Below are 15,008 nucleotides of genomic sequence, written 5' to 3'. Positions count from 1 at the left end.
TGGGATTTAGAATGTGTGCAGGGAGGGGAAGGAAGCTTTCTCCTGTCAAAGGTTCTGGGTCATGTCAGAATGACACAAATGTCTGCTTACACAGGCTGCTCATCACTCAAGCTGTGATGCAGTAACCAAAGCCCAAATATCTGCAACTGGCCTCCTGATGGAAGAGTAGCTGCCTGCAACAGACTCAGCTTGGACTTGTGGCTGGCACATGCTTTTGTCAGAAACATCAGTGCAGCAGGTTCAAACTTCAGCAGTGGAGTGGGGCAACACCCTGGTCTTAGCCTACAGAAAGACATGACCAGAACCTACACAACCAGGGCCTGCTTCACTGTTCTTTGTGATGGCAAGTTGCACAGAGCAGTGATACTAGAGGAAGATTGCAGGTTACAATCTTCACACACATCTGAACAAACATGGTCAGACACCTTTCCTGACATTCCAGCTCTCACACACTGGGTTCTTGTTATGCTAAGCTTGTAAGCACAACTCCCTGCTGAAAGTACAGAAATTCTCACAGACTCTGAATACAAATGCTTTTAGTGTTTAAATAAATATTTTCCTTGCCTTGTCTAGATCTTTCATCCTCACTAAAGCAGCACTGAGACTGGAAAACCACACATGGATGCTGACACCAGTCCCAGTTTTCCCACTTTCCCAAAGGCCATATGGCTTATGGCGGAGGAGAAGCGATACTTCTCTGGGAATTAGCACCTGTCTTTTTTAACACTGATCCTAACTTCTTCCTTTCCCTGGAGCTATAACAAAGGATGGGAATCATGGCAAAACAATCATGTTCATATCTTCCATCCAGCCCTATTCTTAAGTGTAGATGCTAACCTTACTGAGTTGGATGTGCTGCTGGATGTGCCCGTAGAGTCCTGCTGACAGCTAAGAGGCAGAAAATGGAATAAGTTTTCCCCAGCTGGGCTCACTGTGCTGCTACAAAATAGCAGGAGACACAACTTCCTTGTGGAAGTGCAGTGAAGGAGGTAAGGAGCTGCAGCAGGAAATGAAAGGCAAAACTGAAAGGCTTTGCTTCTTCCCTTGCATTTACTGAGTCCCTTAGATTCACACAATTTGGCATACTCTTCTTTTGAACATGTCCTTGAAAAGCTCATTCAAGCACTGGTGCAGCCTCAGACATGCTGCCTTTCACCTCAGCTCCCTATTGCTCCTATCCTCTTGCATTTCTTGCCCAGACAATAAACATATGTGTTTGTCTCTGACCTGTTCCTCCTGTGCATGCACTGCAGTATCTTTGTAGTATCTTTTCTGCATACCACAAATATGTCTTTAATTAACAGATATTGCAGTAAGTACATGCACTGTGAGCTCTTTGCATACTGAAGAAAAACAGTCTTCTGCACTGAAAGGTTTTCTTACTAGGGTTCAGTTGTCAGGGAAAAGCTGAGTTCCATGTCCACCATGGTAAAAATACTGACCCCTCTTTAAACTGAGGCAAGCATTTGCAAAATGTTTCTGAAGGACGAAGGATGAGTTCAGATTGAATAGCCACAATGACCACAGTCACATACCAGCTCCAAATGCAAAGAAGAAACTCTTGTCTGGGTGCTCCTCCAGCAGGTCCTTCACCCTCCTGCCCATTCGCTCATTCCGTTTGTAGATGAGCTCCTGCCGGAAGTAGCTGTCTATTTCTTGGGCAGTAATGCGTTCATGGGCTGGAAGTGTAGCATTAATGAAATTTGGGACCTAAAGTAGAAAAAAAAAGTCCTCATGAAAGGGGAATTTATTTCACAGCCAGCCATCATGCGCAAGCATTTTTGCTCCACACAGAGTGTAGCAACTACTTCACCCCTCAAGGCACAAACAGTAAGACAAAACCCAAAGCAAGCTAAAAAATTACTTAACAAACTTCTAATGATGCATGGTGATTCATTTCTCTCAAAATATCATTTCATAAGCTAGCCAGATGGATTTTTCTTTTTTTATTCAAAGTCAACAAATACTATCATTTTGCCACACTAAAGATCCTAAATCCTGATTGCTCAGTTGAAGAATATAAGTAATTGCCCCTAACTGCCTTCAACTACATACCTCTTTCTTAAACTGCCATAGGTATGACATAACTATAATGATAATTATGCTCTTCTAAGAGAATCTGACTGCTATCAGAGCCCTCAGGCTGCCAAAGAATAACTGTGCTATTTGAAGTAGTTAAAAAAAAAAAATCCCTAAGCTTTAAGAGGGCCAGATTTTTCCAGGAAAGAACGCGTTACCACCTCCAGTTGCCCTGTCATGACGGTATCTTTTTAAAAAGCTGGCTTCCTCCCCTGGGGCCCCCAAGGACAGCTGTGGCTGCACATTACCCTGACCTCTTGCCAGTGGAGAGTAAACACGGGTCTCCAGTAGTTGCAGCAATCCCGGCTTTTTGAAAGTAGCTTTAGGCACTCAGTTATGGGGACAGTTAACTGAAAGGCTTGCAAATGATGATTTCTGGAGAGCAGAGCCACTAATAAGCCAGGAGCTTTCCCTAGCAAGGCTGCAGTAGATGAAGAGACTTTGGAGCCACTAAGAGACCACTGGGATATTTCCAAAGGGTAGTTAGCCCACAGATGACAGTAGTCATCTACTGGGCAAGCATGGAGTCAAATACAACTTACTTAGAAGGTCTGCTTAAAACGTATACTGACGGTGTTGCAAACTATCAGTATTCAGCTCTGATGCCAAGGAGAGTGCCCTGAGGTGGAGCCCCTCACATTAAGTAAAGGACAGTAGTTCCCTTGGCAACACGCATGTCTCAGAAAGAGCTGCTCTCTCCAAGGACCTAGGGGCAATGTCTGCAGTCTGTAACATCTCCACAGGATAGAGATGCAGCACCTTCACCCTCTTAAAATGCTGTTCTCCTCTGAGAAATCCTTTGAAACCTCTGCATAGAATACATGGTGTAAAAGCTAAGCAGTATTAATGACCAGAACGCCTGCACCTGCAGGAGGGTGCAGCAGAGGCAGCAGCAGACGCAAAGCTTGGCACCAGAGAAGCAAGGACTGACTCTGCAGCTCTGCACCATATGTATCAAAGGGTGATAGCAAAATGGTTATTCAGCACAGAAAGCTCAGGTATCAACACCTGCCTTTTCAGCACTCTAAGGACAGAGCTTGTGTTTTCACAGATGTGCACAAATTGCCAGGCAATATCTCACAGACAAGAACAGAGAAGCCTGATGTCTCAGCCCGAGGTTAGTTAATCTAACAGCCCAAATAGGCCAAATTGGTCCCTGCTGGGCATTTTCTCATGGTTTAAAGATCAGTGTTGCATTCCATTGTGCTGCTTAGGAAACCATCTCCATAAACCCAAGTCTGTGAGGTCTCAGAAGGCCTCTTTTCCTACACCATTTCTCTTCTTTGGGACTTATCCACAGCACATAACCATACTGACAGAGGACACAAAAAACCTTGTAACTCGTCCAGCCTTACATAGGCATCCAAGTCACAAGTGCATTTCTCTGTTCCTATTCAGACAAGAGAGCCTGCTGTCGCTCTCTGTTGGAATTAAGTTTGCTCATACCTAAGTTAGTATAATTCCACAGGACCCTTAAGAAAGTAAATTATTAACTCATAAAGCTTTGATGCTACAGCAAACACGGCACTCATCCAAAAGGGAAAGCCAGTTGCACCTTCAGTGCTTGCATGCAAGAGAGAGCTTGAGTTGGTGCAGATTTCTGGAAGAGAAGGCTTGGGAAAGCAGATGTGCCAGGGAGCCAGCAACATGCCCCTGGCCCTCACCCAGAAAGGGCCTGCCTGAGGAGGGACAAGCACACGTGTTACAGGGATTAGCACTACAGGGAGATGTGTGTAGTAGAAGGGCTGCAGTGGCAAGACTCACTTGAGAAGTGTCATGGTTGAAGATGATGGAGGTGAGGTCCCCACAGTTGTAATGCTTGATAAGGTCTTCTGTCGTATAGGGGATCTGGAAACTGCCTGCTCGGAGGCTCTCCTGCTGCAAGAGAGTCTGATTCAAAGCAAAGACCACCTGAGGGAGGGGGAGAAGGGAGGAAAAGACAGAGTTCCTGGTAAGTTCTCTTTTCATCCCATGAGGAGGTCCCAGACACACAGCCATCTGCTGAAGGCTCTCAGCAGCTTATCCTGCTCTGAGCCTGCCAGTCTAGACATCACCAACCCATGCATCCTCTGCCTCCTATGGCTCCACAGGTACTCATATTTTGGATCCTGGCTGATCAGAGGGAATGGACTCACCACACTTAACTCAATGGAGTTTTGCCTGTGACTTGATTAATATAGATGATACGAAGGGGCAGGCTGAAGCAGGGGCAATCCTGCTCCCTTAGAAGACGGTTTGCCTGACCACCACAGAACCTGGCCTGACAGGCTCCTAGCCACACAGCTCCTCAGCCACCTATCTGAATTAAACATGGCTTTTCCTTGTTTAGGCCCTTCCTTTCTCATCTGCAAGAACAGTCACAGGCTACTGTTTCCTGCTTTGTGTCTCCTCTAAGACACTGCATCTATTTCGGGCAGGAATGGCTCTCTGGATCAGGCCAGAGAACGTAAACATTCCCATTCCATTTGCCTCAAGGAAACTGTCTGGCTGCCACAGCTCCTACCCCAGGGATCTTTCTGTTGTCAGTAAAGAGAGATCAGAGAAGACAACCCTCCAGAAGCTGCTGCCTCCCCACCTCCAGCACAGCAGGGCTCTCCCAAGGTAGTGGCCTCAGGGCCTGACCCAGACTGGCTGCTGGTCCAACTCTCCCCTGCCTCAGGCAATGCACACCCCATGAGAACGGCAGTCCCTTAAAAGGGACAAGAGAGCACTTTTCACCAACAGGTGTCTTTGAAGCCAAACAGATGTAGAATCTCTGTACCTCTAGTCAGCTGCTCCAACCACTGCAGAAATTGGTCACCAAGCCCCAGAGAGGCAGGAAGCCAAGGAAGGACTTGTGGTGGAAACTTCCTAGGCTGAACATGGGATGCCTGTGGGCACCTTTGAATGGAGCTGTACAGTCCTGTGCAGGGAGCAGCCCTCTTTCAGCACCTGGCAAGTAAAACACTGCCATGTCTTCTGAGCACATCTCTTCGTGCTTACATTCATGCCACCACTGGTTTTCACACCGAAACTCAACAACTGTAACAAGCTTTCCAACTACCTACTGATTTATTATTTTTATTTTTAAAGGAAGTAAGCTCAGATATACTGCTTTGAATTTTTTCAAAGATTACTCATAAGAGTTTTATTTTCTAAGATCTGGTTACTCTGTGTGTAATTAACTCCTCCTAGACATTTGCCTCAAACACCATCAAAGGCACTCTAGAACTGAAAGTATTTGCCAACACTATGAAACTCACACATGAGTAAGCATACTCAATGTACTGAGACGATGTAAAGCAAATTTTGGGATTACAGAGCAGATATGGAAACAAACAGGTGGAACTTTCCTCCCCCAGAATAACCATCTGTCTTCTACAGAAAGGTGCAAATTCCAGCAGACGTGAAATCATGCTGTCCCCACTACAGCTAGACTTACCTCTGGATCCAAATCACTGTGTATGTAACCCAATATGAAAGCACATAACATAGCATTAATTCTGGGAGGGTGAATACCAACATTCACTCACATCTCATGTTTGAAAAAAGGGAAAGAATTCACTTTGTTGGTAAAAATTGCACTCAACTAAAATAACTCCAGGGAGACACTCTGGCAAGTTACATCAAACTAAGCCCTGGCTATCTTGAAAAGGACGTCTGTTACATTTTAAAGTTAACTGGACAAAAACAAATTGAAACTACTTTATGTCTGAACAAAGGTTTGAATGCAGGCTGGGGTTTATCATACTCTAAAGTAATCATTTTCCATTTGTTTGGCTTCAGAGAACTCCTAGTGGATGCTATTGACCAGACAACATTCACTGAGAGACAAGCCAAATCCATGCTGAAAATATAGGATTTCTACAGCCATGACTGGTAGGTCATGCTAAGAAAATGTCATGTGTACAATCAGCCAATCCAGTTGAAAGCATTTCCACAGGAATGGCCTATTTTCAAGCTATTGGACACCATCTGCCTGATTATTTACCATTAAAGCTATATGTCCTTTTCCAGACTTTGAAACTATAACCAGACATTCCCTGTCCAGATAGCAGTCAGGAAATGCAGCAGCCTCCTGAGCTAGTCAGGTAGCTCTGCCTCAATGTAGACTAAGCACATCAAAGAGTCTTTGCAATTTTTACTGTTTGATTTTCATCCAAACACAAACCAGCAGAGGGTAACTGGCTTCTGGGGAGAAAACACCAGCCTGCTGGGTGAGACGTGAGAAAAAAGCCAATCTTCCTCCCTTTGCTATACCCCTGCAGCCTGTACACTTGCTCTGCATGCTACCCTCAGGTCCATACAGATCTCTTCCCTCCTCCCTTACCTCCAAACAGACCAGGCCTGGACTGCAGCAGCCAGGCCAAGCCATACAGGCATCTTCCTTCCTGTGAGCACACAATAAGCTGCAAAGAGCTACATAAATCTGCCCCAAAAGCACAGCATAAATTTCAATGATGACCTATAGTTACGGAGAATCACACACTTCACAAGAATAAAGGCAACTCACCCCCTCTTCCTCCATATCTCTAATCTTACTGCTGGTATGACAAAAAACTGCCCCAGTGAGGAAGTTCTGGCAGCTCTATGGCCTTTGCTAAGACTACACCTTCTGTTTGGAGGTGTGAGAGTTGATACGGACATACGAAGAAATTTCAGGATGGCAGCAGCTGAAGGGCTTGCCTACCCTAACGGGAAAGCACAAAAGACCCTTTACAATGAGGTTGTTCATGTTTCATCTCGGAGAACAAAGTGTCCCAGCTCACAGCTCAAGGCTCCTGCATCCCATCCTAACCACAACTGCTTGGGGACAGAGCATCCAGCAGCCTGCCTGGGTTGCCACGGCCATATTGGTGGTTTGTGTAGCAATGCATCGGCCATTTTTCTTCGTCATGGAGGACTACAGACTGTCCCCTGACACCTCAGACTTCACCACAAGCAACATCTTTCCCCACTCAGACCTAGACCTGCATCCTATCACTGTACATAGTACATGAGGGAGAAGCCACACAAAAACTACCTGAAGTTCCCCACCTAGAGAGTGGGCCTCCACCTTGGTGCTGTGAGGGACAGAGGTGGTCTCCACTCCTTTGAGGACAGCAGCAGCAGCAGCTCAAGTCTTTCTGTACCAGCAAGAAAAGTCAAGATACCACAAAGAGGCAGAAATCAAGGGAGCATCCATGTCCTTGACAATTAGCCCTCCCTAATGAGTTACAGTAATTTATTCATTAGGCTTTGCACAGCTGGAGTATAGGAAATTCTATTGTCAAAAATACTCTCCACATCAGCTGGTCTGAACAGAACAATGGCATCTGCTGGAGAGGGGATGATGGCACACCTATACTGAATAACTACACAGGATTTCAATTTACCATCAGCATGAGTGTACAGCCTTTCAAAGCAATGTGATAGCTCCTCTCAATACCTCTATCACTCTACCTTCTTGGGGTAACTTAAACTCAGCATAAAGAACAGGGGATGTGAGGGTAAAGGGGCAGGAACTGCTTTCGGTATCAGATGTTGCTTAAAGCTCTTCCCTGGTGAGAAGGTTATCTTCAGTAAATAGTAATGGATAAACATTGTCAGGGTCTCAAGAAAAGGGAAGATTCCTGAACCTACTTTTCTTAAAGGATGTAATTTACTGAGATAGGTCTTGCTCAGAAGTTGGTAATTCATTATCTGTCATTACCTCTCAAAGAAAACATCAGATTAGGTGCAAAGTGATGCTTAAAGAAGACCACAGCAATCAAACTCTGCAAATTTGGTATCAGTCTTGTTTACCAGATGTGAAAATCTGAAGAAAGTCAACAGAGCATGAAAACCAGGGACCAGATCAGCAGCTGGTTGGAAATTGCTATATTTGCTAGGCACAAATACTGCTTGCCTTCTGAAATCCCCATTCGATTCTGCAGTCCTTTCATTGCTACTAATTCCAGGCAGTTAAGAAAACAGCAAATATGAAAGGTTGAAAAGAAATTTTCAATTTTGCTTAGAAATCAAACCCAAGAATTTGGGTAGATCTGAGTTCCTCCAGCAGGTGGTACTGAAAGTATGCCTCTGTCTTACAGGTATCTCTTTCTTTACACCATTTTACTGTTTCCAAGATCCTTCCTGTGTTGGAATCCACAGAAATCACTCTACATTCATCCTCCTTCCAAAACTATTCTTCCTTATTTCACACACCCCCTCCAGCAGCTCTATCCTCCTCTGCTCCATTAAGTGTATTCATACTAGCATCAAAGCATCTTCTGAAAAGATGTATTCGGAGAACAAAAGTAACAAGTTTATTAGAAAGGGATTTTTTTTATCTCCCACCTCCCATTTTCACTGAGATCTGTTTTCCCCCAACCCTCTCCCTTTTTGTACTGTGGAAAAAATCGATTAAGCTCTCTAGTATACATATTGCTGCAAACCTCATTCTCCTCCTGGAGATTTCTTCAGCTGTCAGGAGACACTTGTCCCCTTTGCTAGCATTGTTGGAGTAGCCTGCTAGGCTAAGGGGGTGGGGAAAAGGGAGTTAGAGCCTGGCAGATGCCTTTTTTGTCAAAGACAAAAGGCCCCCCTGCCATCCTCTCCACTTTTCAGTACTTTCATCCACACTGGATCAAAGTGCTATTCTGCATATGAAAGGAACCTGGTATTATTCGCCTCAAATTAGCCTATCGCCATCCCGCTAGCCTCCAAGTCTTCCCAACAAAAGCACTCACATCTGTTCCATCATTTGCCTCATCTTCGGGTTTGTTGGTTTTTTTTTTTTCTTTCTTTCTGCTCTTAGTTTTTGAGGGCCATTCAGCCCCTTGAATTATAGTCTGGGGAGCATCTTCCTTGCTCTGGGATCGCTCAGCCGGACAATTTGCTTTTAATTGTCTTAAGGAATCATGGGCAGCTTTTGGGTACTTCCCAGAGACTAACTGCATCTATTACAGCTTCCATTCAGCCTCTTCAGCCAATTCTTTCCCTTTTTCTCCTCCTTCTCAAAAGCATGTTTCTCTCCTTGCTCTTCACCTGGAGGAAACCACTGCTTCTCTGGGCCAATGAACACTATTGCCCCAAATCAAAGCAGGCTTTAAATCAAAAGCATCATGACTACCAAAGTCAATAATCCTCCTTTGTCACGGTAATGATCCAGGAGGCCAAATGTTGAGAAGAAAGCAGGATTTCTTGCTCCACTGTGATGCAGCTCCTTAGAGGTCTGGTGAGCCTTCAGCAGAAGATTGGGACTGGCAACGCCAGAAGCTGGAAGCCTGAACACACCTACCATGAGGAGCTCCTGCACACAAAGGTGGGAGAAGTCTGATTTTGGCATGGTCTGAAAATGGCAAAAACAGGTTTAACCCACCATCTGCAGCATTCAGAGCAGTATAAATAATTTTCAGAACTGTTTCTTTAGTAATGAAGAGAAAACAATGAAGCAAATTATCAAACTTGGACCACTTCCAAGAAAGACTGGATTGAAGGCATTAGCAGAGACAGATCCCTCGACCCACCCAGTAGACAAGAAACAAACAGTGGAAGTCAATGAAACAAAAGGAAATGGAAACTATTTTGGGTTACTTATGAACTAAAAAACTACCACATTTCCCATGGGCTTAGTATTTTTCATATTTGTGGGGTTTTTTTTCTCAAAGCCAGCATTGCAAGCAGAGGGAGCACCTTTTCTGCAGGACCATCCAAGTCACTTAGATGACATCCAGTTTGCTTCAAGTCAGACAAAAAAATGCTCACACAGGTAAAGGCAGCAAAGAATATGATCTCAGTCTTTGCTGACAACAACTCACACAATTCTTGCAGTCTTTCCAGGATCAAACAGAAGACACTGGAAGTTTTCAGTTGTTGTCTGGAATTTAAGTGGGAATAAACTGACCCATAACATAAACTAACCCATTTTCAACTAGGAGCTATAAAAACACAGCTTTAGAAGCAATTAATTTTTCATTCTCTTCCTATTGCAGAAGAATGGCTGATAATATTGAATCAAAGGAACACTACCTACAAAACTGCTGGAAGAAGTGAAACCCATTTACTTGCAATAGACTGCACTAATACACAGCCTTTTGTCTGAGAAATTTACACTGATTTACAGTGTAAAATATAATTTTTATGTTTCCATTGACAGCAGCAGAAAAAACACCCCACTATGTGCTGGATGTGGAATAAGACCAGCAGTGTATAGACTCTTCCCATTTCTTAGGTTGGCTTGTGTTCACACCTGGGCACTGCCAAGACCTTGCTGGAACTTGCTCCCATCTTTCTATAGGATTAATTATGTGGTTATGAACCTGTGGCTGCACTTATCCTGAGAACTCTCCATCTAAGCTTATTGGGATTCCTCCACGGTCTGAAGGAATCTCCCAAGCTTTCATGAAGTGTATTCTCATAAAGAAAATCCTTGAACTAGTGATCCACATTTGCACATTACTACAGAAAGATTAAATTTTTCTTTTTTTTTTTTTTAATTCCATCTTTGTAAACAATTTTGTAAATGTTAACGAAATTTGTTTCTAAAACCTTCACACTCAAATCTTCACCAGATATATTTTTACTTCAAGAAAGAGAACTACGGACTAGCCCTTTATGTAATTTCAGCTCTCTACAGTTCTGAAGCAAAGTGGAAGGCAAAAAAAAACCCCTCCCTATTTTCTATTTTACTACACTTGGAATTCCTACCTGTCTCCTATTCAGCATTTATTCAGTTAGCAAGGTCCAGCTTCAAAGTGACTGGGAACAATGGAAAGGAAATACTAACAATCCTGATTTCTCTTAGAATATACTCATTTTCCAATTCACAGAACTGTCTAACCAGTACACTAGTAGCAATTGTTTCCTTCTTTTGCCCAATACTTACTTAATTACTTACTAACAGAACCATCTCAAGACTGTATTAAAAGAATAACCAGGTTGCATAGCAAAAAACCTGAAACTAGAGTTTCCTCAATTGAGACTAGCTATACTTTCAAAATTCACCATCTGCAATGATGTTTTAATTGGCAGTTTGTTTGTTTGTTTGTTTTAAATAATCTTCTGCTAAAACAGTTGCTTTGATCCACCTCCTTCTTCTTCCTTTCCACTGGATAGTCTTAAATGCAGTTGAAGCAAAACTAAAATCCTGAGGTTAATAAAAGAGACTTATTTTTTTACAGTTTTTAACATCCATACAGGAAAATTCTCTTAGAAAGGAAACAATTTGGCTTTTCAACTGTAGAAAGATTGTAGAAAATGTAGAAATGATGATACTTCACTGTGTTTGTGACTGTAGGGAGAAAGGTAGTAAAACTACTGAAGACTACCTGTCTTTCACAGCTTCAAGGACAACATTTAGAAGCACTTTTTATCTTCCTAACCCACAATTACAGAAAATAAACAAACTTGGTATTAATGACCTGGGATTTAGCCACCATGTTTTTTCACTCAGTGCTCACAGATGCTCTTTGGAGTGCTGCTAGATGGAAGATAAATTCTTACAAGTCCCTGCTTGCCTTCAGTATTTTTTTCATTTGTCCTCTCTTCCACAGGCCATGTATAACTTAGGACTAAACAACAGTTTGGAAGATTTCTCCCAGAGGTAAACAGAACACATATTTTTAATTGGCTGGGATGCTTCCCCCTCCTTCTGCAAGAGTGATGTACGTTACTTGGGAGATTCCTGTAAATGTGAGCAAATCAAGATTATAAGGTTACCAGAGTAAACAACTTAACCCAGCAACATCATGAACAGGCCCAGACAGTTATCATATGTCTTCTGGTAACCATGCAACAAGATCTTTGGATTTTCCTGAAGTTCTGCCAGCAAGGAAAGCATGTTCTGCATAAAACATTCAGCACTGATAGAACATTTTTCCACTCAATGGAGCAATTAGGCCAGGGCTTTGGCTGCTGTTCTAAACAGAATAATTTTGAACCAATGTTTAGTTGTAGTCAACTAGAAGCATCTTTAAGAGAAGGTTTTGTCTTTCCAAAGAAGCACAGCAGAGAACCAGATGGGTACAGGAGTGAAAGGGAGAATTCACATTATATTTCTATGTTGTTATATATTCTTAGACTTGTAACAAAAAACTTCACACAAGAACTGAGGGAATGGTCCCTAGGTGGTTTCAGGAAGACCAAAGCCCGGAAGTTCTCAATGCAAAAGCCTTACAAGAGGAAGAGCTGACAAAATTTTCAAATAGTGAGAGACACAGGCCTAAATATGTGTTCTTCATAGTAACTGTGAGCTCAGTCACACACAAAAAAAATAGCATGTCCCAAGGTAGGATGGAAATTTACAAGCCACCAGCTGTTCAGTGAGAACCCTCTGAGATTATATTCTTGGAATGAGTCACCTAGATCCACTGCCAGATGGCACCTCCACTCACCTCCCTGGCTGTCCACATTAGGACATGACCAGTTGTCCCAGTTCAGCCAATACACCAAGCTGCCTTGGTGAAAAAAATCTAAAATATTTTGATTTTCAGAACCAGGAAAATCCATCTGCTGCCAATGCAATCAGGAAACTGCTGATTGTCTGGCACTTCTGAGCAAAAGGCTAGAAAGTATCTGGGCAGGTTTTTTTTTTCCTTCTCTTTGTTTTGTTCTTGAAAAGGATTGTTGCACGCCAAAAAGGACCCCTCAGAAATTTTAAATGGCTGTCTAAATTCAGCTGATTTGCAAGACATATCAGGTAAGCTGTTGCTGTGAAAATATGGAAGATTTTAACTTGTGGACTTCTGAGCCAGTTTCAATGCATTCAAAGCCAGAAGAAAAGATTCTTATTTTCCTATGCTAGACCTGAGACTTGTCCACTGTACTATATGCCTTAATTATTCAAATTCCCCTGTTGCCTACATTTAAAAATAAAAGTGTTGTATCATCAAAATGTAACTGCAATCCACCAAGATATGAAGGCACAAGGATGATAGCTCAAATTGGATAGCAGAAGCTTTATTAAAGGTATCCTCCATCACTAGCAGTTGGAATGGACAAAAAAAAAAAAAAAAAAGAGATATCGCAAGATTCACAAGAGTTTGTGGGACAAAAAATCTCTGAACTCAAACCTTTCAGAACTACTGAACAGAAATTTCTTAATCATCTCAGTGAACAAGAGAGACAACTGTTCCAACAGCTAACTTCTTTAGCACTTTTGAGCCCTAGAAAGTCAAATAATTTTTTTAAAGGCCAGGGCAGTCCCACAGCAGTTCCAACACATGGTCATACACACTTACCGTCAGGGTAAGTGTCCTGGATAAACATTTGCTCAAAGATCCCTGAGAAAAACAGAGCTATCTGCCAAGAGCTCAGAATTTTTGCAAAGTCACTGTGATTACATAAGTCTGACTGTCAAGATTAAAATGGTCCAAGATAAGCAGGCAGGCTCTGGGGTATGATGAAACGAACAGCAGCAAGAACAAAGGATGTCAGGATTTATCTTATGGACATGTTACACTTTGGCCTCAAAGTGAATTATTGGGTAGTTTTCCTGGGCTAGGCAGGGCAACGCTTTTCAGAAATTATGTGAAAAAGCAACAAGCTTTGGTGCAAAAGATTGAAAAGGTACAATGGGATGTGAATTGTCTTTCTCCAAACCCAATTTGGAAAATAACAAACAATACTGTACAGCAGTTGCTTAGGAAGTAGTTGCTAAAACTGACAAAAACAAAACAAGCAGATAATCAGGAAAAAAAGAATTCAAGCAGCTGAAATATTCACCCTGCCCAAGCTAGGTAAATTCTGACAAGCTGTACTTAGACTAGACTATGGGATCTTTCCCAGGTATTACCATGTGACTCAGTTCCATAGTTTTGAACAACAGCAAACAACAACTGTACAGCATAGGCATGAGACCTGTACTACAAAAAGTCTTCTCTTAAAACTGACATTTGAATGAGAACACACCACATACAAAATCTCGGGTTAAATTTCACTACTGTTATCCACCCCAAAGATCTGCTGACATATGTCTCCCTCCTGCATCAATCATTACATTTTTAGCAGTGTGCACCTTCTCAGTGTCAGGCAACACCTACTGGAGCTCCTTACACCTCGGTCTGTTCAGTTAAAATCTGAGATGCAGGTCCACAAGCCTTGTGTTTATGCACTGTTGTGACACTGGATTAAGGATAAAAGAGTTCAGAGATTACCTCACTCTGGATTGTGACACAGAATAAGTAACATAAAGCAGATACTCAGCCCTTGCAATATTCTACATATCCCACATCATATAGTTTCTACAGGGTTTTTTAAAATATTCATATGCATGAAAGGATTAAAACACTCCTCCCAAACTCATATGCAAAGAAAATAAAGCTGGAATTGAAAAACTTGTGTCAAAATCCATCACACAGAAGAAAGAAATTCTTATAAACATGAACTACAAATTCTTAATTTGATCATTTTAGGAAAAATGCTGCCCTGATGGTATTTTTTACTCATCTGTAAACTTTCTAACTAACAACCGTTTCTGACACAAAGTTGCCTCCTAAGAATAGGACATGTGGTGGCTGAGAGCCAGCGAGGCAGGCCGGCAATCTCTCACCAGAGTCATTACCCGTGCAGGCCCCTATGGACCAGGTTGTGTCACAGCCCTTCTCCAGCACTATACACACCAGAATGCCACAACACACGGTGCACCTCAACACTGCTGTGTTCTCACACTGCATTCTGCCAGCAGTCTCTTTCCAAAGTTGTGCTTGTTTGCCCTCCAAAGCAGCCCTAACTTCAAACTTCCCCTTCCTTTCTAGCAGACACTCTTTTCTCAGATGCATTGGCTTGCTTTTTACTCAAGTCCACACTTGGGAGTTTTTTTGCCGCCTTACACATGAGCAGGACAGGGACTCACTGACAACAGAGAAATGTCAGTATTACTTCTTGCCTAATTTTTTCAGACAGAGCAGTATTTCATCTGTGAAGATAAGCCCACAGGAGCCCTGCTAGTGTAGGAATCTTCCCAGACATTGCCTTAAGAACACTCATCC

At 42.7% G+C, this 15,008-nt stretch overlaps 1 protein-coding gene across 1 annotated transcript in view; it reads right to left on the bottom strand.

The window, feature by feature from the left end:
* The window catches only part of LOC107198243 (metalloprotease TIKI1-like), a 128,296-nt gene that overhangs the window by 25,365 nt on the left and 87,923 nt on the right, over positions 1-15,008 (bottom strand). The window contains exons 5-6 of the mRNA XM_033511385.1: positions 3,844-3,990; positions 1,536-1,710 (exon numbers count right to left, since the gene is read on the bottom strand). Coding sequence (XP_033367276.1) covers positions 1,536-1,710; positions 3,844-3,990 — 322 coding nt within the window. The remainder of the gene's footprint in view (positions 1-1,535; positions 1,711-3,843; positions 3,991-15,008) is intronic.

Source organism: Parus major, chromosome Z (assembly GCF_001522545.3).
Source record: "Parus major isolate Abel chromosome Z, Parus_major1.1, whole genome shotgun sequence".
Lineage (NCBI taxonomy): Eukaryota > Metazoa > Chordata > Aves > Passeriformes > Paridae > Parus > Parus major.
This window is presented reverse-complemented; position numbering and strand designations above follow the sequence as displayed.